This window comes from Silene latifolia, chromosome Y, assembly GCF_048544455.1.
Source record: "Silene latifolia isolate original U9 population chromosome Y, ASM4854445v1, whole genome shotgun sequence".
Lineage (NCBI taxonomy): Eukaryota > Viridiplantae > Streptophyta > Magnoliopsida > Caryophyllales > Caryophyllaceae > Silene > Silene latifolia.
In genome coordinates, this window is record NC_133538.1 from 179,003,222 (window position 1) to 179,029,296 (window position 26,075).

The window sequence follows — 26,075 nt, forward strand, 5'->3', positions numbered from 1 at the left end:
TCTATATATCGCGGTTTCTTTCCTATCTTCGGTTACCATCCCAAATAACATACCTTAAATCCATCTACAACATTTACCTGATCATTCATTCCAATTCTATCCGTAATTATATCGTCACCTAACTCCCTACCGAAAATCTCATAACGTGCCAATATTTTACCGACTTTTACTCTCCTTAATTCCTCGAAACTCATAACATGTTGTCCCGAAACTCCTATAGAACAATTAACTCATATCCTCATGATAGTATCGTACATCTCGGCGATTCCTTACATCTATATCACATAACTCCGGTCAATATTTTCTCAGCTTGCTTTTATCCTTCTTTTCTCTTTACACTCAACAATACCAATTAATAGTTCATCTCCTTACTCCTTGTACCAAACTCTCTATTAATCCAGTTACCTTTTCGTTGCTCCAAAACTCAAGCTCCATTATTTCATATCAGTACCATCTCAATCTTTCTTCATCATGCTATCACTCACAAACCAAAACTTGTTTCATACCGTTAATTGCCCAAGAAAAGCACAAACTACTTTTACCTCTTAATAAACCAAATCTCCCAAACTCACTCACTATCTACAAATCCATGTCGCGACATGTCTCCATCTAAGTTCACTATATACCACTCTTCTCCATCCTCTTACAACGACCTTTCATTACATATATTCTTAACCAACACAATCTAACCATCTCCCTCCATAATTCCTTACATATCTCAAGTTACTACTACCCACATCCTTCCTTTCAACATTTTCATTCTCATGTTCCTTACACTTACATCACTCCATTCATATACATTTACGTTTGCATTACTCAAATTCGCAATAATATCACTCACCACGTCTCACAAAACTTGCACCATGCCTCAATCAGCTCATCAAAGTTCCTTTTCTTTTTCCACTATCCATCACGACCACATATAACTCATGTCCTCCCCACCGAACTCATACCCACCATAAGGTGCCACTCAATACATCATGAGATTGGGTAACTTACGCATCAAGGCTGACACACACGTAAAATAATGCATAAAGAAGCAAAATAACACCTTTGAATTAAACATAATATGCAATGAAGTCAAAAGATAAGCATATGACCCAAATCAGGGATCACTAGACCTAGTACAGCCTACTCGATCGAGTAGGCGAAGGTCAGAAGCACGTATAAGAAATTACCAGGGCTACTCGATCGAGTAACAAGGGGTGCAGTCGATCGAGTGAGGGCCACTCGATCGAGTACCCTACGCATTTCTCAGCACTGTTGATGGGTCCGTTCCGGTTCCGAAGTACAACCCTTTGTCGATTAATGGTTCACATTTGAGACGGTCTGAAGAAGGGTCAAGCTACAACAAGGAGAAGGTGGTGGATTTTGAGCCTAAATCCACCGATGCCGGCATGAGAGATTTAGAGGAGAGGGCTAAGTTGCTACTTTCAGCCCCTTATCCGGAGAGATTAGTGCCGACGAAGGAACAGGTATCATTTAATAAGTTTGAAAATGTTATTCGTAGTTTAAACGTACAAGTTCCTTTTCTTGAGTTAGTCAATCAAGTGCCTGCTTATATGAAATTCATGAAGCAACTTTTATCTAAAAAGAAGTCACTTGAAACTGTGCACACTGTCGCACTCACTGAGGAATCATGCTCTTATTTTACCCATACTGCACCCCTTAAGCTAGAAGACCCGGGTAGTTTTTCAGTCCCATGTAATATTGGCACTTTTCCTATTGAGAAGGCCTTATGTGACCTAGGAGCCAGTATTAGTGTAATGCCCTTGAGTCTTGCTAGGAAGTTAAAATTGAATAGGTTTGCAGTCACGAACATGATAGTACAGATGGTTGACCGTTCTGCGGTCCAGCCAATAGGAGTCTTAGAGGACATTCTCGTGCAAATAGGGAAGTTCTTCTTCCCTGTTGACTTCGTAGTACTTGATATACCCGAAGATGCCCACATTCCTATTATTCTAGGTAGACCATTCCTGCACACTGATGGTGCAGTTATTGATGTTGGTTCGGGTACTTTGACCTTTAAGGTAGGGAAGCACTCCATTGTCTTTGCCCAGACAGCTAGGAAGAAAGACCCCATGTGGCCCGTCACTTGCAATATGGTTTCTGAAAAGAAATCTTATTTTATACTTCCTTATATGCCTATCTCTGTCCCTACTCCTGTTGTGACACCTCCGCCCCAGACTGGGAGCAAAGTGGAGGAAGATTCTTCTGTTTTAGATATTACAGGAGCTGGTTTGGGGAAGGAAAAGCTGCATGTCGCTCCAGCTGTGAAGGAGCCAATAGTTCAAAGAGGCGGTCTAGGATGCCTTAGCTATGGCACGGATGAGGAGCCCGAAGATGAGCCAGTCAAAGCAACGGAGTCTGATCTGGGATTCCGACGAGTCTGAAGAGGTCATTGAATGGGAAGATGTCCGACATGCTGATCCGTTGAGTTCTGCGGATACTGGAGCTGAGAAGAGTGCAGCTGAGAAGATGAGCACTATTGAGGCTACCTCTTGTATCCAGAAGCCGACCAAGTGGGCCATTCCGTGGCCATTCTTGATCAACTATTAGTTGATTAAGACTTTTTCAAAAACTATACACTTTATTGCTTTCATTGAACTTTTTATTGTTTTGTGTGCGCGAGACTTCGCATTTTAAGTTTGCTTAGGATTTTTAGTACTTTATACCGTTACTTTGGGTTTTGCGCAATTTTTGGCGCGGTATTATGTGCGTTTGCAGGTTTATAGACCATATTAGCTCAAGTTCTCGAGCTAATTCAAAGAAATCAGGAAATTACAGCAGTATTTCCAGTCGATCGACCGCCTACCCTGGTCGATCGACTGAGGTGCGACTACCAGGAGCTTCGTTCTCGTTCATTGCGATCGATTGATTTTGCTATGGTCGATCGATCGTTGTCGCATTTCTTTGTACTGTTCACGACCTTTCCCCTACTGTGTTTGGTCGTTTTGCGGAATTGAGGGAGTCTTTCCTCCTCTTTATTTTCCGACATAATTTCGTTTTCTTCAATTTCTTTATCTTATGCACGTAATTACCGCTCCCACACTGCTTTCTCGGTTTTATGCGTGGTATTGTTGTCTTTTCAGGTACCTTTTAGTAGCACTGCTGGATACTGAAACCTCCTAGCTCACGCTGGTTTGGGGAGGTTTCCTTTTGCTGCGCTTAAAGTCTTGTGAGTTCCTGTCCTTACTTCATATCTTATTTACTTAATTTTCTCGCAAATTCCCGTTTTCCTTTTCTTCATTACATGATTTTGCACAATGAGGACATTGTGCGATTTGGTTTGGGGAAGGGTTTTGCGTTGCATTTCATATGTTTTTGCATTCACGTTTACAGTTTGTCTTGCATTGTTTCTCCATTTTTACAGAAAATTCAAAAAAAAAATCTGAAAATTTCAAAAATTTCAAAAAATGCACGTTATTTTAGCATATAGGTCGAGTCGGAACGGTAGTATTTCAATGATGACATTGCATTTTCAGCCGTTTCTGCCTAAGCCTTGCTAATTGACATGTTATTAGTAGAATCAATTGCATAGTCTACGAGTTTTCGTTAATTTATTTGCTGAACTTGAGACTTGACTTAGAAATTTGGCAAACTACATCATTTTCTGAGATTTAGAGCCTATAACTGGTGTCATCTATGACCAGTTTATCTAGGATGTGAGTAGTTACTCCTTATGAGACATGTTTCATTAATTTGCATAAATATGAACTTAATTTCTTAATACCTGTGTGCATTCGGTCTGTGGTTTGTTGACACATGTGTTAGAGGTCCCCTTTTTCTCGTCTTACCCATAAACTCCACACTGCCAAAAATAGCCTTTTTGTCCCGTTTACTACATCCTACATTTAGCCGCCCTTGTCAAGCTAGTAGTTTAGTTTTTGGGATTGTTACTACGTTTTTGGTGGCATATGCTCGTTTTGAGATGAAGTTGGGAAGTTGGGAAAAAGGAAAGAAAGAAAGGAACAATGAAAAAAAAAGAAGAAAAATGATTCGGAAAAAGAAAAAAGAGAGTGATGTACTGTTTAATGCAATCGATCGACTGCTCTACTTGGTCGATCGACCGATGCCCGAGAAGAAAAGAAATCAATTCGCATGATTCAAGTCTTTAATCAAATGGCGATTTTTGCTCCCATGTTTCATGTGTATCTTATGGGGAGTTGATTATTTCGGAGATTGTGAGTTTTGTGCTTGCTATAGCACCGTGTGGATTGAAGTTTGAGCAAGAAGTGGATATTGTCATATGGTTTTGTTACGGTACTAGCTTGATCACCTATACCTCCACGTTCCCATAAATGTTTTGCCTCTTCCTGCACATTACCTCATATATCTCTTATTTACCTCGGCATGTGTCATGGTCATTTGTTCGGTTAGAATGCATATGTACGGTTGTAGAGATTACTTTCATATTATATTGCAGGCATGTTCTTATAGGTCGTAGTTAGGTGAGTGTCACTAACAAAATGAATTCTTTCTATCTTTCACATATATTCACCTGTATTTATTGAGTGATTTGAGCGACCCATGAGAGTCCAATTTGATAAGTCTCTACAGTTGACGGTTCAGCAGTTTTTGACGACTACATAACTCGTTTGCATGATTCACATTTCTAATTGATTGTTGGTTTTTGCATTAAATTTGTTTAGGCTTTACTTGTGCATTACGCTATGAGATTGAACTCGTTCCATTAGGTTTTTAGGATCGAGTGTAGTTCTTGCTTAGGGACAAGAAAGGGTTTGGTTTGGGGAAGTTTAATGCGTGTCATTTATATGATGTTTTACACCCTATTTTACACGCATTTCAGAGTTCATTTATGTAGTTTAAGGCTACTATTTGCCCCATTTCGTCTACTTTCGTATTTTTATGTAATATTGCAGATTTATGCGGAAATGAGTAGATATTGAGCCAAATCCGTCCCCGAGTATCTTGAATTTCATTTGACGTGAAGTATTTGCTCAAGGAACGAGCTTGGTGCGCATTTCGAGGCCCGAAAGACAAATCCACGAGAAGTTAGAAGTCAAATAGTAGCTACTTTAGTCGATCGACCGCTGCCCATAGTCGATCGACCAACCCACGAGTTCCAGTAGCCACTGTTCAGCGAAGAGCAGTCGATCGACTGCCTTGCTTGGTCGATCGACCAAGACGCTCTTTTAGACGTGAATTAAAAGATCGTGAAATTTGAAGCCCATTGTATTAGGTTTTAGGAAATAAGAACTACGTTGTATTCCTATATAACGTAGCTTTAGTTTCAGATAAGGCGCTTCCTTTTGTGGAGTTTTATTCAAGTTTTAGCATACAGTTCTTTAGGAAATAATTAGGGTTCCGAATATTGTTTCGTATTCAATACAAGTTACTTTTTCCATTCGTTTTCTGGATTCTATTCCTGCAATTCTTCCATTCCGTATTCTCCTGTTCTTGTTCAGTTTTAGTGCTTATATTCCGTTCATAGTATAGATTTGCTAGTTAGTTTCCCGAAGCCAATTATCGTTTATTGTTATTTGTTATTTAATTAACTTAAGCATGAATTCAGTGGTTTATTTCGTTTATATTGTTATTGTTTTCATCAATATTATGAGTAGCTAAATTCATCGTGCTAGGATGTAGGGGATCTGTAGGTTAGGCGGCATTAGAATTATGTAGACCTGAAATCGCGTGTTGGTCGATCGACCACCCTACCTGGTCGATCGACTGGCCACGTGAGGTTTTGCTTCGTTTTAATTGATTTAAATTCTATATTTGACGAATCGAGTGCACGCGACTAGTTGAATGTTTAGGATTTGACCGACCCAATAAAGATCGAAAGATAGGGAAGGGAGATAGCCTACCTAATTAAGACGACTAGATTAACGAGGTCGGAAGATAAGTTAGTTTAGCCTTTTAAATCACTTTTCAGGACGAAAGTTAGTTTTAGTGATATTAGGGACCTGTAGCGAGATCGAAGGATGCTACTTGTGAGAGTGGACCGAGAGGACCTCTTATTTTCCCGTCTCACGTGTTGATTTAGACCTACCTAGTATGCTGCCGCCGAAACTATAGTGAACCGACCATCTTAGCACCCTTTTAATTCTTGATTTCATCTACTGTTTAGTTTGTTTTACTTTTATTGCCTTAGCTATAGATCACTCAAATCAATCAACCCCCACATACTGTTACCTTAGACCGAAATTAGACAACTAATAATTACATCTGCCTCTCTGTGGTTCGACCCTGTTACCACTAGCTTCTGTTAGTTTTAATAGGTTTTATAAATATTATTTTTGGTACTCACAACGACGGGTATCACTTACCAGACTCCTTGCCATCCTGTAAGACAGGTGGCTCTCTGCCGCCCAAGTGAGATGTCTACCATCCCATTTCTCGGCCCACTCGGGTGCACCCACAAGCTGGCGACCACCTCGTCCCACGTTGGCCCTCCTCGGTACCTCCTCAACCCTCCTCGACATCCTCCTGTCCCTTTCCACCCACGAGAGCACGAGAAGGGTCGAAGTCCACGTCCATGGGATCCCTCCCCAACGTAGATGGCACGTCACCTGCAAAACCAAGGAAAACAAGGCTATATCAAGCCATGACAAGTCTCTTTGAGGTCGTTTCAAGCATTTTCAAGCCCTAAACGTGTATTTTCTCGCCATCTTTAGCTATTTCTTTCAAAACTCGACCACACATGTGGAAGGTTGGGGTAAGTCAAGTCCAAGTTCAAGCCTAGTCGCGGGTTAGAGTCGAAATTTCGGCAGCATTTCACTATAATAGCGATTATGCCCTAAAAAGTGTCCTGAAAGAGTTGTCACAAATCGAAAATTCGACATGATAGCAAGTTTACCCTAAAAAGTGTCCTAAGGTCATTTTCGAAGCGATTTTCGAAACAGCTAAGAAACCGTCTCATTTTTCGCCAAATGCTCAATACTTGACGAAAATTCAAAAAGAATACATGGTTATGTTCCTAACATTGCCAATTATCCATTTCTAATGTCAATTTTGTCAAGCAAATTCATTTGAGGCAAAAACCCCAATTTTTCGACATTAAAGGGGGAAGAACCCTAATTTTTGGCCCTAATTCAAGCAAAAACGCGAATTTAAAGCAAGAATAAGATACATACCTCGATTAGTCATGATTTATGGCATGAATTGATCAAGTTTTAACGAGTTTTGGTTAAAATTTGAGAGTGTTTAAATGAAATTTGTGTTTTGTATAAATGAATAGAACACGGGTTTAGTCGTATTTTTACCCAGACAGGGACAAGCCCAAGAAAAGACGCAGCACTAGCTGCGCCCCTTCCAACTACCGCAGCTCTTGCTACGCCTGTTCCCCAGCGACATTCCAGCTCAAATTCAAAAGTTCGTTATAAGTTTGTTATTTATGGGCCCAAGTTTTGTGCGCCTTTTCTCCAACGTCTTATATTATACACTTGGTTCTTTTGGGCGTTCCTTTCGTCCAGACCCGCATTTTCTTTCTAAACGGACTGCCAAGCCATCACATTTTGTTTCCCAGCAAGGATCCTTTGAACCCATTTCACGAGCTCATCCATATTTATCAGGATTTCGCTTGCAACAACCGAGCGGATTTCCGCGGTGCTCAAGACGCGCCGCTATCAGTCAAGCCTCTTCATTTTCCTCGACGGTGTTAAGACACACCTTTATCAATATATTTATATTCCCAGCGAGAGTTCACGAAAGCCAATGTACTTCTCAAGAAGCGGAGTTCATTTGAAAGCAGACACAAGCAGATCTCCCAGGAATGACTCAATCCAGACAGAGACATCCATATTTTCCCCAGCAGTATTTTGCAGTGTTGCTCATGACGATCAAGATGTTCCTAGTCGTCGACATATATTTCTCCAGCGATATTTTGCAGTATTGCTGTTGACAATCAAGACATTATGTATTTCCCCAAGCGAGATTTCGTTGCCATTTACAGTCCACGAATTTCTCAGAAGCAAAGTTCGCTTGAAGACCGACGCAAGCAGATTCTCCAGCAGTTCTCCCAACGTCCTGCTGACCTCCTTCAAATTCTTCAGTTCTTTTAGATAATCTTTTATCATTCAGATAATTCTTCAGATCTTTTAGGAAATTCTTTATGCCTACAGACACCCAAGTCATCTTCAGACCAAAGTTTCGCCGAAACGCCTTCAATCCCATTTCACCCAGGAGATTCTCAGGTATGATTTCTTCTTATGGCAGGCGAGCTTCCTTACGTAGTCTAATGGACTTTAAACGACCCTCCCCGATAGTCGACAGATTCTAATATGTTCCCGACGACAGGTCCTTGGTTCAGACCCTTTGAGCCGCTTTGCGTCGCCATAGTCGTCAGGTTGTAATCTTCGATTGACCTGATGGCTATACTTTGACTTTCGCCTTATCCAAGCCTTGGTTAAGTGGGGGTTCTGTAGATACCTCATTTCTACATCTTCCGCCAACCACCCATTGATGATTGGACCGCATGTTTGGTACACGGAACGATTTATGACAGTGCGTAGGTTTTATCGTCAGGTGATAGCTCAAACACTTGTTCGGTACACGGAACGATTGATGATTGGACGACATGTTTGGTACATGGAATGATCTATGCACCGATACGGTCGTTTTGACAGTAATTTGAGTTCATTTGGAGTCCTGGTAAAAAACGCTTCATTGTCTAAGAAACCGTTTAAAATGCCGAGTCGGAATGTTCTAGAATGTTCTAGATATTTATTCCTAAATTAAATTTTATATCTTTTGGTAAAATATATCCCATATATCATATTTTACGGAATAAGGAAGTAGAGATCTACCGTAATTCCATAATAGAAATGCAGAAATCTTTCTTCCGCAGGAGGAAACCTCTAGGGAAATGACGCAGCAGAGGCTGCGCCTCTTGGAAAGACCGCAGCAGCTGCTGCGCTTCTTCTCGAGCCTGTTTTTGCTGTTTACCGAATATTTCCGTGATTTCTTTCCAAAGTTTGTGTCATTCCAAAACTCTTCACATTTTTTGGTATAAATAGAGATTTCCGGTCTCCATATTTTTCACGCGAGTGTCCGCCCTTCTCTTCTCCCTTTGCATTCTAGACCTTGCTCTAAGCTTTTGACGCCTATGTGCTTGATCAATCGAGCACGTAAGCTCATATCATTCTGAGTACTAGTCACGGTTCATGACCGACCAATTTGACCACTTCACATCAATCAATTAATCTAAAATCCTCCAACGAGGGCACTTTCTACATACATTCGAGTCTAGCAATCACTAACGTTAACTTAGTCAAATCTCGTTTCGTCAAGCATGTAAGTCTGAGGGTGTAAATCCCACTTTTAATTTATTGTATTTTATTTTTGTACTCATTAATGTAAGGTTTACGTCCAAAGTATATTTAAAACCGACTTATAAAAACCCTTTTATAAAGCTGTTTTTACGCAACAGCGGATACCAGACGTCAAGAAGAAACGCAGCAGCAGCTGCGCCACTTCGAAGGGTCGCAGCATCTGCTGCGCCTCTTCCAGAGGTTGCCGCTGCTCCTACTCTTCTTATTCTTCCTCGGGTTTCTGTGGTTTCGTTCCTTTTTGTCTTAGTTTCTTACTTTCTTTCTTTCTTCAGTACATAAACCATGTTTTTAATAATTCCTTTTAATTACAATGTCTTATCTCGACTTAAATCCCTTATAACTCGATATTTGCGGGTTTTCGTCATTAAATCAAACCCGGATTTTAGAAACTCGATTTGTTCATATCAAGTTTCTGGGATTCATTCTTTGGTACATAGTTTCCTTTATTTAATTTCAGTTTATCAAGTTTCATTCGATTTTCCAAGTTGTTCCTTTTGTAATTCTGACATCGTAAATAAATCTAATTCGTTCTAACTCGTTTTAATCCGTTTTTATCGTTTTTATGACGGTTCCAGATGTAATTAATATGCTAAATCACTTCCACTTGAGTCTTAGTATCAATAATTAATCGTAATTATGCCAACGTATAGTAACAGACCACGGTTCTGACTTCACAGCCAGAGCTCAACTCAAGAACAGACGCAGGAATAGTTGCGCCTCTTCCAAGGGACGCAGCAATTGCTGCGCCTGTTCTGAGATAATTTCTGTCCCTGAACTCCCGTTCTCGCTTTGACCTAGCCATTAATTATGTGTTTAATTAACTAATAATCATAATATCACCCTTAATCTGACCTATTTTATTACTTTAATTTTCAACCCTTTTATTTTCTCCTTTTTATCTTCAAAATTCCGTCTTAAGTGTACTCTTGACGTAAATCAATTAACCTTTGTAATTCACATGTAATCAATTCTAAATCCCAATTCGACATTATTAATTGCAAAATTATTTGCTCACCGACATAGTTTAATTCACATGCTAGGATTAATTTGTGGATGTTGCATTGCATGCATATAATCGACAACATATCAAATATGAATAATTTCCCTAATCATTAGTAGAGGCCGTTATCGAAGCGGGCGGGATTAGGTGTTCAGTAAAAGGACTTCCTAATACGTACCATCACCCCTTACTCTAAATCTCTGTGAGCATCCGTGTTCATTGACATCCACGAGAGCCATTCTAGACATAGACTGCTAAGAGTAACGAGTTGTTAGTGTTCATGTCACTACTTTGTGTCTTGACATGGCACGAGGTACTCGAACGGTTTCAATTTCCAATAAAAATTAGTGGCGACTCCACAAATGCAGGCTTATTCAACCTTTCATCGGTTTCAATGCCTCACAAATCGGTAACGGCGCATGACGTGCTTTGGCTATCCAAGGTTCCGTGGGAGAAGTACCGCCGCCTTAAACATCACAACGCGCGGGTGGCCCATGTCCACACTTTCATTTTCACAAATTCTAGGGTTTTGTGATTTGTATTTTGCGTTTTTTCACCTAATTTTTGAATTGGATGTTGTTCTTTCTGATGTTCAATCAAAGTATTATGAATGTAGATGGGTGACACAACAATGAGGTTGTTTACAGTATCTAATGTTGCTAACAATGGTGCGTCTTAATGTAGTTGCGTTTTTTTGTACATTATTATTTCTCTGAAATAACCAGTTATTGTATTGTGTTGTTTCAGTTATTTCAATGCATTAGTTGGATTATTGTATTTCATTTTGCTTAGTTACTCCATTCTGACAAAATATGCTTTTATTTCTCTAAAATATCCAATTATTTTTATAGTGTTTTTTAATTTTTTATGGTTATTTCAATACTTATGGGTGATTATTGTATTTCAGTTGCATAGTTATTTTCAACTTACGCTCTTCTTTGTTTTTATTTCTTTCAGCGAGCTTTCGCTTTTTGCTGGTTCAACTCTCATCAATAGGCTAGACATGGTTCTCGTTGGGAAGAATGGTGAAAACACGAGCAAGACAACTTCTTTTTAATGTTTAACTCTGAGGATAAAGTATGAGAAAAAGTACACAATAGTTCAATCATGGTTATTGTAAAGTTCAATCACGGTTATTGTAAAGTTCAATCACGGTTATTGTAATACACAATAGTTTACTCATGGTTATTGTAAAGTTCAATCACGGTTATTGTAATAAAAGGCAATTATTATACGACTCTGATGTAATTACTCTATTTTTATGTTGTAAATAAGTGTTGCTGTTGTCCAATTCAGATTCCAATTCATCTTCATCCTCTTTTTATCATCCAACTTCTTATTTATCTTCCTCACCTTCTTCTTCTAATGAACGCTCAACAAATTCGGAAGGGTGTATATTAGCTTGGTTATTGTATTAACTAATCTCAATCATTTCATTGATGAAAATCAATAATTCTATTGAAAATGGCATGTTATTCAATTAAACAAGATAAAAACAAACAAAAGATAGAAAGTTGGCTATATTTGAGCTTCAGTTCAATACAATAACATGAGTTATTCATTACAATAACTGAGTTTATACATTAAAATAACTATCACTGCCAGGGAACATTTTTCTTGGTAAACAACTGAGTTAACTATAAAATAACTATGTTTCTTTATTACAATAATTGAGTTTCTACATTGAAATAACTATACATATTAGAGAACATTATTCTCGGTAAACAAGTTATTTTATTACAGTAACATAATTATTCTATCATACAACATCAGTTATTCTATTATACGACGTCAACTATTCCATTAAGCATCAATTATCCATGTTCAACGTCATTCCACCTGCAAATCACCAAAAAATATACAATTAATCGAAATACTAATGTTACTAATCACGAAAAAAACATATAAATCATAAGAATTTGTTGTTTGATTCAAAGACTGAAGTTATTCGAGTATTAAATATGAAATCGTAAGAAATATTCATACCTTCTTTTTTATTTGAAGAGTTAGGGTTTTCCAAAATCTGAGTATTAAGAAAAAATTGATAGTTTCAATTGAATTAATCGAATTTGTGAATGAATTTTGTGTAAACTTCTGCAATTTACAAAAAACAATATGAAGAATCGATGATTTTGCTGATCAATTTAGAAGAATTTTTGTGCGATTTTTTGATCGTAATAGAGTAGCAGTAGTTTTGGTTTTATTTGGTCAATTGTAATATATATATGTATATATATATATATATATATATATATATGTATATATATATATATATATATATACATACATATATATATATACATACATATATATATATACATACATATATATATATACATACATATATATATATACATACATATATATATATATATATACATATATATATATATATATATATATATAAGGTTCAACTAAGTCCACCCTACTTAGATGAGTCCCTAAGTCCTATTTTACACCCTTGGATCATAGAAAATCAATGGCTAGGATTAAAAAAAAAAAAAAAAAAAAAAAAAAAAAAAAAAAAAAAGAGCCAAGATATAAAACGCAAACAAACCCTAATCCACTCTCCCTTACTCATTCATTCCCTTTGCCTCCTTCACTCTCATTTCTCTCTCTAACTCCCTCACCCACACCACCGGCCACCACCACTCCCTCTAACCATCCAACCCCAGCACCACCACCAACTACAACATCCACGACAGCCACCGCCCACCACCGACAACAACACACCACCCACCACCAACTACAACACACCACCTCTTCTTCTCCACCATTCGCGCCACCAACATGAGAATAACACACCTCCTTTTCAGGCCGACTCCTTTTCATATCTTCACTTTTCTCACGCAGCCGCCACTAAGACGACCCACCACCGCTCTTCATTTTCTCACCCACCCGCCACCACGACAACCCACCACCGCCCTTCCTCTTTTAATTTTTTTCCTCTTTTCAGATATGGGGTTGTCTTTGTTTTGCCGTTCTCCCTCTTGCAGCCCATGCTGCCCAACATCGCCACCAACAAAAGCCGCGCACCACCACTCTTCGCATTTTCCTCTGTTCCTTCTCAGAAATCCCGCTTTTCCGCCTTTCTTTTTTTTTGGTGAGATTTTTTCAAATCTGAAATTTTTTTGGATGGCAGTTGGTGGTGTTGTTATTGTTGGCGTGATTGTGGTGGTTGGTAAGGGCAGTGGTGGCGCGGAGGTGGATCCGCCGCAGCTCTCCTTTCTCTTTTAGTTTTCAAAACTGAGTGGTGGCTGTGTGGCGGTGTTGCTATGGTGATTGGGGTGGGTGTTGGTGGTGGGTCAGGTGGGGGGTCGTGGTGCACGTTGGTGGTGGTTGGTGGTTATTGACTATATATATAATGACTCGCAAATAAGTTTCAACTCGCAAGCATTAAAGTTTCAGTCGCGTACCATTAAAGTTTTTATATTGAAAATAGACTTAAAAAATTAAAGTTTCACTCGTTTGACATTAAAGTTTCATTTCTAAATCAGTAAAATTAAATAAATATTAGTCACAATTACATTAGTTCATAAATTCAAATTTTTATATTAGAAATGGCCTAAAAAAAAATAAAGTTACACTCGTAAACCATTAAAGTTACACTCAAAAATCAGTGAAATTAAATAAATAATAGTCACAATTACATTATTACTTAAATTCAAATTTTTATATTAGAAATGGCCTAAAAAAATTAAAGTTGTAATTTTTAGCATTAAAGTTTCAGTCGTAAAACATTAAAGTTGCATTCATAAATCAGTGAAATTAAATAAACATTTGTCACAATTACATTATTACATAAATTCAAATTTTTATATTAGAAATCGCCAAAAAATTTAAAGTTGCTATTTTTACCATTAAAGTTTCACTCGTAAACATTAAAGTTTCACTCAAAAATTAAATTTATATGTTTAAAATTACATTTTATAACATAAATTTAAATTTTTACTTACCAAATGACCTTAAATATTAAAATTACAATCGTAAAGAATTAAAGTTACACTCATAGATTAAAGTTACACTTATAAAACACTAAAGTTTCATCTCATAAATTTCAAATTTCAACCATCAATCTTAAAAGATCTAATGGCTAAGATTAGGACTTAAGGACTCACCATTTTAGGTGAACTCATTTGAACTTCACTATATATATATAATCAGGTTCTCGTGCGAACCATCTTACGGTACGAACCGTGCGAACCAATATTAAAACACTCATTTAATTACCTCCCAATTCTTACAACAGTAACACCAACACCCCCGACACATTTATTCACTCAATACCACCTGAGTTTCGTCCCTTTCCACCGCCACCGCCACCGCCATTGCCACCGACCATCGGACCTTCCAGACCGACGTCGCATGTCGTGCTCTGACCAAGAGTATCATTTCATCTCCAACTTTCGTCTACTTACTCTTCGTCTCTTCCGCAATTCATCAACTTCCATAGTTACGGCTCCATTATAATTAAAGGTAAGTTTCAATTCACACTTTTATTTCTTATTTAGTTACCAATTTGTATTCAAACACTCCGGTTTACTAAACAATTCCACTTAAAAGTTAGGGTTTCGTAAATTTTGATTTGAACCCGTTTTCCTGATTTTGATTTGATGATAGCTTAGTTTGTGCTTCCCGTGGTAGCTTCATTTGTCCTTTTCATGCTAGATACATTTATCTATGCTTGTACATACTCAAATTTCGTTGCATTTGTGAATGCTCTAATTTCGTTACATACACAAATTTTGTTCCATTTATCTATGCTTGTATTCGCATTTTGATTTCTGCTAGCTTAGTTTCTGTCTTACAAGTTCTTTGCTAGAGTTTCCTCTAAATTGGTTTTTCCTGGTTCAACAGAAATGAAGAAAAAGGCGATAAGTGATCCTAGTCCAAGTCCAAGCAAGACGAAGGGCTCTCCCCGCTAGGAAAAGAAAAAGAGATCATGCTTCCATTATGGTTCTACCTGAAGGTCAGTTTCTTAGCATTTCCATTTTCTGCTAGTCAGTCTTTACCATAACATGAAATCATCGTTGTGACATGTTCCTTTATATATGAACAGCTTCGAAGCAATTACAGCCGAGCAGTTCGAAAGCCCGTGCAAGTACAAGTAAGTCTACTCTAGTTCCAATATCATCCAAACGATCTCCTGCTCGGACTACTATTTCCATTGGGGAGGGAGACGGAAATGATGTTCCTGATGTATTTTTGAGGACCATAATGTCACCAAAATTGCTTTTAAAATTTATCAAGCAACATATGAGTGATAAACAAAAGTCAGATATCCAGTCAATGGGTTTTGGTGGCCTATTACTGCTTAACACTGACATGGTACCCGGGTATTTATCTTATTGGTTGGTTTCCAACTTCAACACGTGTTCAACATCTCTTATGGATGAAAAACTTGTGATTATCGAAGAAGATATTCACCTAGCTACGGGTATTCCCATGGGTCCTAATGAAGTAGAAATAGCCAGCTTAAATGACCCGAATGAGGAGTTTTTGAAACTAAAACGTGCTTGGTTGAAGCAGTTTACTGATAGCCACACAAAAGTAACGACATCAGAACTATTTGATTTGTTGATTACCCAAAAATAAGGTGGAGATGACTTTAAAAGGAACTTCATAGTTTTTATTGTCTCAACATTTTTAATGGGTGTTAAAGGTATTCATGCAAGCCTTCGAATTTTGAAGTGTCTTAAGGATCTTTCTTGTGTTCAATCTTTGAACTGGTGTGGGTTTACACTCAAGCACCTAATTAACAGTGTAGATTCTTGGAACCGCACCAATTGTGACACATCTAATTTTGGAGGTCCAGTCATGGTTCTGGTTTTCATCTATCTGAATAGAGTTAAATTCAAGTATGACAAGATTCCACGAGTCTTCCCGACATTGACTTCATGGTCCAAAAATGCTATTTCAAAACGGCTGAAAGATGAGCATCCGGCAGGGTTTGGGAGGAGAGTTGTTCAACCTCGTATAGTAAAGCCTACTGTTGATGGAGAGAGCAATCCCAACCTATCACACACCACAGTTGGGCCTTCTGTCCAAGAGCCCATGGACCCACCTGCTGGACCTTCTGATCAAGCACCTGAGACGATAGATAAGCTGAAGAAGGGAAGCTATATTGTTAAGAAGTTAGCGGAAGCTGCAAACGGGTTTGCTGTTGCTTATAATACATTCTTGGATGTCCTGTCTGAAGCTAAAATAGAGCGGCCCGATTGTGATCTTGTGCGACAGATGGCGTCCATGGCAGAAGCATTGGGTTAAGGCTATCAATCGTCTCAGCCAAGCAAAGATGAAGTCAATCATGGAGCTAGAACGGCTTCTGTAAATGGAAAGGGGATTGAAAATGACACTGATGAATGCAACATGGCCGGAGGGGTTGAAGATCTAGCTTCTGATCCACGTAGTGAATTTGCTAAGCGCAAATTCTCAAGCGAAGACGAGTTATGGGCAGCCCTTGTGAAACTTGAAATTGCTTTGGGTAAACGCCCCGTTAGTGAAACCAACGAGCTTGTAAGTGAGGTAACAAAGGAGACTCTAAGTGAGGTACCAAAAGAGACTGTAAGTGAGGTAAGAAAGGAGCCTTTAAGTGTACCTGCCACCTCATAGATGTCTCCTGTCATTTTAGTGGACTCGGAGTCTCAGGAACTTGAGCCACTGAACTTTGAGAAGCAAGCATCTACATCACGACGGTTTACACCACCTCCAAGGTTTACACCCCCTTTTTTTCCGTCACCTCCTATTATTACGCCACCTTCTTTTAAACTACTCAGTTCAGAGTCGCAACAAGGTGACTCTCCACAATCACCTCCATGTGAAAGATCACCACAAGTGCCCCCTCTTGGATCACCTCTTTGTGTGTCACCTGTCTCTTCCTTATCACCAGAGCGAGAGCCAGTTATTCCTTCATCTTCTGCATTTCCACCAGCTGAAATTCTGCCACATAAGAGGAGTAGAGTGCTTGCTGAGGTGTTTAGATCACCTTTTCTAGAGAGGAATGTTAGTGTCGTGGGGGACTTGAATCAGTCTGAAAAAGAAGTATTGGAGTATGTTTTTGGGGAGTCGTTTGATGACAGGTATGCAGCTTATAACTAGTCAGGTTAGATACTTTATTTTGATCTTTTACATACACTTCTACTAAATTTTCTATTTACCCTTGCAGTGAAATTCTTTTCGAAAACGCCATCCATTCACTTACTCGGGTAGATTTGAAGACTATACTCTCCGGTGAGAGACTGTCTGAGACGGTTACATGTATGTGGTGTCATATGTTGAATCAGAGTGAAAAATTAAAATCACGTGAATCATTGTCAAGGTTCTATATGCCTCTCAGAATGTGTACCGTAAGTGTCATTTCAGTATTTTACTTCTTATTGTTATTTCTTATGTTATTAAAATTATTCGTCTTGCATATAATTAGAGACTTCTCAAAAAGTTTTCAGACTAGAAGAGATTTTGATGATTTTGCAGGAGCGGCTCTTGTGAGTCTTTATTAATGACTATGTTAATTATTGACATGTGATATTTGTTGTAGCTAAATGTTATGACGTTTTACATATATTGTGGGTACGTTTCGTCTAAATAACCCATTCTCGATAACAATGGAAAGGGTTTAGGGTTGGATTAGGCAGACCCGCGTTAGCGGTCCGCCTAATCCAACCCTAAACCCTTGCCCGTCCCGTTTTAGGATACCCGCCCCCCGTTTAATCCCTTTTACGTACTAGGTACGTTTCAAAATAGTCTTAGGTTCGTTTTACATATATTGTGGGTACGTTTCGTCTAAATAACCCTTTCCCGTCCCGTTTTAAGATACCGGGTCCCCTCGGAAAGGGTTTCACCCTTCCCCTTTTAGGGCTCAGTTTACGGTTCCCGTTTCGATAACAAGGGAAAGGGTTTAGGGTTGGATTAGGGGGACCCACGTTAGCGGGACGCCTAATCCAACCCTAAACCCTTTCCCGTCCCGTTTTAGGATACCCGCCCACTTTTAAACCCTTTTACGTACTAGGTACGTTTCGAAATAGTCTTAGGTTCGTTTTACATATATTGTGGGTACGTTTCGTCTAAATAACTCATTCCCGATAACAAGGGAAAGGGTTTAGGGTTGGATTAGGCAGACCCGCGTCAGCGGTCCGCCTAATCCAACCCTAAATCCTTTCCCGTCCCGTTTTAGGATACCCGGTCGACTCGGAAAGGGGTTCACCCTTCCCCTTTTAGGGCTCAGTTTACGGTTCCCGTTTCGATAACAAGGGAAAGGGTTTAGGGTTGGATTAGGCGGACCCGCGTTAGCGGTCCGCCTAATCCAACCCTAAACCCTTTCCCGTCCCGTTTAGGATACCCGGTCCCCTCGGAAGGGGTTCACCCTTCCCCTTTTAGGGTTCGATTCACGGTTCCGTTTCGATAATAAGGGAAAGGGTTTAGCGTTGGATTAGGCGGACCCGCGTTAGCGGTCCGCCTAATCCAACCCTAAACCCTTTCCCGTCCCGTTTTAGGGTACTCGCCTCCCGTTTAAACCCTTTTACGTACTAGGTACGTTTCGAAATAGTCTTGGGTTCGTTTTACATATATTGTGGGTACGTTTCGTCTAAATAACCCATTACCGATAACAATGGAAAGGGTTTAGGGTTGGATTAGGCGGACCCGCGTTAGCGGTCCGCCTAATCCAACCCTAAACCCTTTCCCGTCCCGTTTTAGGATACCCGATACCCTCGGAAAGGGGTTCACCCTTCCCCTTTTAGGGTTCATTTTACGGTTCCCGTTTCGATAACAAGGGAAAGGGTTTAGGGTTGGATTGGGCGGACCCGCGTTAGCGGTCCGCCTAATCCAACCCTAAACCCTTTCCCGTCCCGTTTTAGGGTACCCGCCTCCCGTTTAAACCCTTTTACGTACTAGGTACGTTTCAAAATAGTCTTGGGTTCGTTTTACATATATTGTGGGTAGGTTTCGTCTAAATAACCCATTCTCGATAACAAGGGAAAGGGTTTAGGGTTGGATTAGGCAGACCCGCGTTAGCGGTCCGCCTAATCCAACCCTAAACCCTTGCCCGTCCCGTTTTAGGATACCCGCCCCCCGTTTAATCCCTTTTACGTACTAGGTACGTTTCAAAATAGTCTTAGGTTCGTTTTACATATATTGTGGGTACGTTTCGTCTAAATAACCCTTTCCCGTCCCGTTTTAAGATACCCGGTCTCCTCGGAAAGGGTTTCACCCTTCCTCTTTTAGGGCTCAGTTTACGGTTCCCGTTTCGATAACAAGGGAAAGGGTTTAGGGTTGGATTAGACGGACCCACGTTAGCGAGACGCCTAATCCAACCCTAAACCCTTTCCCGTCCCGTTTTAGGATACCCGCCCACTTTTAAACCCTTTTACGTACTAGGTACGTTTCGAAATAGTCTTAGGTTCGTTTTACATATATTGTGGGTACGTTTCGTCTAAATAACCCATTCCCGATAACAAGGGAAAGGGTTTAGGGTTGGATTAGGCGGACCCGCGTCAGCGGTCCGCCTAATCCAACCCTAAATCCTTTCCCGTCCTGTTTTAGGATACCCGGTCCCCTCGGAAAGGGGTTCACCCTTCCCCTTTTAGGGCTCAGTTTACGGTTCCCGTTTCGATAACAAGGGAAAGGGTTTAGGGTTGGATTAGGCGGACCCGCGTTAGCGGTACGCCTAATCCAACCCTAAACCCTTTCCCGTCCCGTTTTAGGATACCCGGTCCCCTCGGAAAGGGGTTCACCCTTCCCTTTTAGGGTTCGATTCGGTTCCGTTTCGATAACAAAGGAAAGGGTTTAGGGTTGGATTAGGCGGACCCGCGTTAGCGGTCCGCCTAATCCAACCCTAAACCCTTTCCCGTCCCGTTTTAGGGTACCCGCCTCCCGTTTAAACCCTTTTACGTACTAGGTACGTTTCGAAATAGTCTTGGGTTTGTTTTACATATATTGTGGGTACGTTTCGTCTAAATAACCCATTCCCGATAACAAGGGAAAGGGCTTAGGGTTGGATTAGGCGGACCCGCATTAGCGGTCCGCCTAATCCAACCCTAAACCCTTTCCCGTCCCATTTTAGGATACCCGGTCCCCTCGGAAAGGGGTTCACCCTTCCGCTTTTAGGGTTCAGTTTACGGTTCCCGTTTCGATAACAAGGGAAAGGGTTTAGGGTTGGATTAGGCGGACCCGTGTTAGCGGTCCGCCTAATCCAACCCTAAACCCTTTCCCGTCCCGTTTTAGGGTACCCGCCTCCCGTTTAAACCCTTTTACGTACTAGGTACGTTTCGAAATAGTCTTGGGTTTGTTTTACATATATTGTGGGTACGTTTCGTCTAAATAACCCATTCCCGATAACAAGGGAAAGGGCTTAGGGTTGGATTAGGCGGACCCGCATTAGCGGTCCGCCTAATCCAACCCTAAACCCTTTCCCGTCCCGTTTTAGGATACCCGGTCCCCTCGGAAAGGGGTTCACCCTTCCCCTTTTAGGGCTCAGTTTACGGTTCCCGTCCCGTTTTTCGAACTTTTTGGTCTTTTCTGTTTCTTCGGATGATTCTGAAAAAAGAATCGGATTGTATGAAAGAAGGGTACCCGCCCCCGTTTAAACCTTTTTACGTACTAGGTACGTTTCGAAATAGTCTTGGGTTCGTTTTACATATATTGTGGGTACGTTTCGTCTAAATAACCCATTCTCGATAACAAGGGAAAGGGTTTAGTGTTGGATTAAGCGGACCCGCGTTAGCGGTCCGCCTAATCCAACCCTAAACCCTTTCCCGTCCCGTTTTAGGATACCCGGTCACCTCGGAAAGGGGTTCACCCTTCCCCTTTTAAGGCTCAGTTTACGGTTCCCGTTTCGATAACAAGGGAAAGGGTTTAGGGTTGGATTAGGCGGACCCGCGTTAGCGGTCCGCCTAATCCAACTCGAAATCCTTTCCCGTCCCGTTTTAGGATACACGCCCCCCGTTTAATCCCTTTTACGTACTAGGTACGTTTCGAAATAGTCTTGGGTTCGTTTTACATATATTGTGGGTACGTTTCGTCTAAATAACCCATTCCCGATAACAAGGGAAAGGGTTTAGGGTTGGATTAGGCGGACCCGCGTTAGCGGTCCGTCTAATCCAACCCTAAACCCTTTCCCGTCCCGTTTTAGGATACCCGGTCCCCTCGGAAAGGGTTCACCCTTCCCCTTTTAGGGCTCAGTTTACGGTTCCCGTTTCGATAACAAGGGAAAGGGTTTAGGGTTGGATTAGGCGGACCCGCGTTAGCGGTCCGCCTAATCCAACCCTAAACCCTTTCCCGTCCCGTTTTAGGATACCCGGTCCCCTCGAAAAGGGGTTCACCCTTCCCCTTTCAGGGCTCAGTTTACGGTTCCCGTTTCGATTACAAGGGAAAGGTTTAGGGTTGGATTAGGCGGACCCGCGTTAGCGGTCCGCCTAATCCAACCCTAAGCCCTTTCCCGTCTCGTTTTAGGGTACCCGCCCCCGTTTAAATCCTTTTACGTACTAGGTACGTTTTGAAATAGTCTTAGGTTCGTTTTACATATATTGTGGGTACGTTTCGTCTAAATAACCCATTCCCGATAACAAGGGAAAGGGTTTTGGGTTGGATTAGGCGGACCCGCGTTAGCAGTTTGCGTTGTAGGAGTGTGAAAATATCATTACCTAAAAATGAAATGAACGAAGCAAAGATTGAAATACTATACTAACTAAGATTAACTGTTCAAAAGCACAAATCAGAATTATACGATGTTTGGTACGCTCTTCACTGTTACGGTCTTTCGATTTCACCAATAATTCAGATCCGGACAAAACCCTATAATAGGACGCTTAAACAATCGAAAACAATGTCGAGGAAAACGGCAGTTCTAAATTAATCCTCAAATGACATCCCGTCACAAAAACTGGGCATCAACTAATAGGACTTAAAAAGAAGAAAATAAATTACCTAAGCAGATACTTCCAAAACACACTTCCAAACGGCAGTTTGTCGTCCAGGTGAATACATCAATTTCAACTTCCAAAACACACTTCTAACATAAGCAGATACTTCTAAACTAAAGCCAAAAAGAGCCAATATCTCCAAAACCCTTTTACATACTAGTTACGTTTCGAAATTGTCTTGGGTTCGTTTTACATATATTGTGGGTACGTTTCGTCTAAATAACCCAGGTACGTTAAGTAACGACTTTAAATTAACAACTCAAAAGCTGGCATCTTAGGCAATGGAACAATTTATCCACCGAAAATGAGAATAATGATTCAAATTGAAACGTAAATAATAGACGTGACAACACACGCCAACAGCTAACATTTACAAAATACAATATCCATTCAAATTAAAGCTTCCTCCTACATTTGGACAGTAACAAAATATAATATCAAGGTCCCTAAACAAGACAAACTAACTCAGAAGCTGGCATCGTAGGCAATGGAACAATTTATCCACCGAAAATGAGAATACTAATTCAAATTCAAACATAACTAATAGAGGTCAAAACATACGCCAACAGCTAACATCAACAAAATACAATATCCATTGTAGTCGCTAATTTTTACACCCTTCTACAGCTACAATTGCTTTGCACATCCCAATCCACAACTGTTTCATTGACAATACCTACATCATCAAATCATGTAAAATATCATTAATACTTTGTATATATGCCCTCTTCCACTAATATGTAAATTTTAAAAAAAACAAGCAAATAAAATACCTGATTATGATTATGAGATTACTTGTTAGGAAGTTGACTCGGGCAATTTCTACTATCATGGCGTGCCATTTCTCCACAAGCACGACATTTTCTAAGAGGCTTAGCGTGCTCCTCCATTGCCTTTTCTTTTTCAGAAGTCATCCTTCTACCAGATCCCTTATTTTTTGCTTGATTTGGAGGAAGAATATGAGCTTTAGTAGGGATTTTAGACCCAAGAAGCGTCTCGATTTGAGTTTTCTTGCTTTTTGACTTCCCACCACTACTTGAAATCAACAACTTCTCATTGAAACTCTGAAGCAATTCGAGTAACTCTTTCTCTTTCTCCTCATCATCCTCCACAAGTGACACAGCAGTGAACACCCCTGACCATAATTCACTGATAGTGTTTTGTCTTGTGTCAATTGACGCACAATCAGCTTCTAAGGACGTCCCTACAACATTAAAGATAGGACGAAATGTTGCATAATTGCTCCACCTCGGCAATAGATATTCAGAAGGTATTTCATCAAACCCCTTATTATGCAACACCCATACACAATGTCTACAAAGTATCCCAAATCTCTGAAACCTCTTGCATGAACACACTAAAGTTTTCCCATCAACATCGACTTCATAGACTTTCTTGCTCTCACGATCCATAACAAATAAACGCTCCACGTCCCTTTCTTTCGTGCTTTTGTTGGCCTCATTACAAGAGTAGCATGCACCTTTCAACTCTTCTTGAAAATCATAAAACACAGGTGGTGTGTAAAATTCAGCACATTTCTTTTATATAGAAAGAGGAGTTGATAATATAGGAGAGGAGTTTTTAGAATCAGCAGTTAATTTAGAATGCTTCCAGCGTTGAGCATCCATTGCTTGATCGAAAGCGCATCCAAAACTGAACAAGTGATAGGTTGGGGTTGGTGAAGTTGCCGAAGAAACTATTCTCGATTCGACCTTGAAGTTGTTCTTAGAAGCCCACCCATATAAGTGTCCCGAAAATATGCAGGAATCCATAATTTGCGGTCCTCAAACATGGATTTTAGCCACTCATTTCCGGACAAATCATGTTTTTCCATAATTGAACACCAAATTTCGACTCAAATTCAGTTGGCTCAATATCTTCATTCCAAACAATAGAACTTATTTCTTTTAGAAAGTCTGTGTCTTTGTAAATGGTTGAACCAACTTTGTCGTGCAATTTTTTCATGATATGCCACATACGTAATCTGTGTGTTGTGTTGCCTGAAAACACATTTTTAACCCCCGCTTTAATACCCGGACATTGGTCAAGAATCGAGTAGTAGGATAACACCCACCCATTGCCTTCATAAAATTGTCAAAAAGCCGGTAAAAGACTCTTCATTCTCCCGCATTATCAAACCAGCCGCAAAAGTGACACATTTTTTATGGTTGTCAACCCCCGTAAAAGGACAAGACACCATACGGTATTCATTAAAATCGAATGTGGTGTCAAAAGACACAGAATCACCAAAGAGTGCATAGTTCTTAATTGCAATTGGATAAGCCCAGAAAACCTTAGTGAGTCATTTGTTGTCATCAACATCAAAATCAAAGTAAAATGAGGGAAACCTAGCTCTTTTTTGCATGAAGCCCTCTATCAGCATTTCCGCATCATATTCTTTGATGTATTTCTTTACATCCCTTGAAAAATTCTTAAAATCTTCTAAGGAAACCCCTACGTTTTTATATCCCCTAACGTACTCTTTAAACATTCGAAATGTCTTCACAGGCCCCTGGTTAACACGTGAGTTATCCATTATCATTTTCTTATGCACAAGGTTGAGCTTCCTAAATGACTTTAAGTGAATCATTGTGGCTGGAGTTACCATTGCATGTGAGTGCACCTCGATAAATTCATACACCTCATACTCACCAAAGAAGTCTCTTAAACTTAATCTTGGCAGGACACCCAACTCTTGTTATTGCCCTCCTCCTTTTTTGCCCACCATGCTGCCTATTACCTTCTTTGTTACACACACAGCTCTTATGTGTAGTAACTCCTTGAATGATTTTACTTGAATCCAATCTCGGACTAAAGCCACAAGCTTTGGCATATGCTTTGTAGAAATCCAACCCTTGCTCCAAATTCTCAAATTTCATTCCAACAAATGGTTTAAGCTCTTCTGAACAATGAGGCACTCCGTGAATCTCACTACTAGCAACAACTTCCGGGCTATCTGGAAGAATCAAATTAACAACAATTACTTATAAACTGTCGTCTTGCTTCACACTAACAAAATGCAATAAATAAAACTAAATGATTTACCTGGCACATCATTCACTAATGGCACATCATTCACTAATAATTGATCTGGACAATTAGTAAGCAATAATATATCTTCTTCTGGATTTGTTGAAATATCCATGTCATTAGTATCACCAACTATAGCTGCAGAAACAACGAATGGCCAAATGAGCACTTATTCGCTAATAATTTTGAAAAATGATGATTGTCCTAGCTCGAACTAATGTAATTCAACAGCTAAAATTGTCACAAGGGAAAGGGTATTAGGAAAAGTAACGAGGGAAAGTGTACGAAACAACAAAATTGCCAACATTGTCATACAAACAGGCAAACACCTAACTTTAACAATCAATCAAATAATCAATTGTTCAATTAACAGAGCAAAAAAATTAAAATTGTTCAATTATCCCTTTCTCGTCCCATTTTAGGATACCCGCCCCCCGTTTAATCCCTTTTACGTACTAGGTACGTTTCGAAATAGTCTTAGGTTCATTTTACATATATTGTGGGTACGTTTCGTCTAAATAACCCATAACCCATTCCCGCTCAAAATAGCTCAAAATATTTCATACACCGGCCCAATACAAAGCACAGGTTAAACAAGACCAAAGTAAACAAACAAGGCCCAACAAGCATTAATCCAGAGAATGTAAATCGTTGCAAAGAAAATGGGAAGATAACAGCCAACGGCCACAGAATTCAGGGGTATTCAATCATACTGAACTGAAATCGGATACCAAACGAAATCGAATGGATACTAATGAAATGGAAAACAGTAGGATACACATGCCATTTAAGAACTCAGAATTCAAAATCCCAAAAAAAAAAAATTACAAA

At 39.9% G+C, this 26,075-nt stretch overlaps 1 protein-coding gene across 1 annotated transcript; it reads right to left on the reverse strand.

Moving 5' to 3' along the window:
• Nucleotides 1-23,005: 23,005 nt before the first annotated feature.
• On the reverse strand, nucleotides 23,006-23,626 carry LOC141629523 (uncharacterized). Its single transcript, XM_074442508.1, has one exon. It carries the CDS (start codon nucleotides 23,624-23,626, stop codon nucleotides 23,006-23,008), a length of 621 nt encoding a protein of 206 aa, XP_074298609.1.
• Between the last annotated feature and the right edge of the window lie 2,449 nt (nucleotides 23,627-26,075).

Bases quoted from the DNA above. Each gene is read 5' to 3' on its own strand.
- LOC141629523 (XM_074442508.1), bottom strand. From the start codon at position 23,626: ATGGATCGTGAGAGCAAGAAAGTCTATGAAGTCGATGTTGATGGGAAA.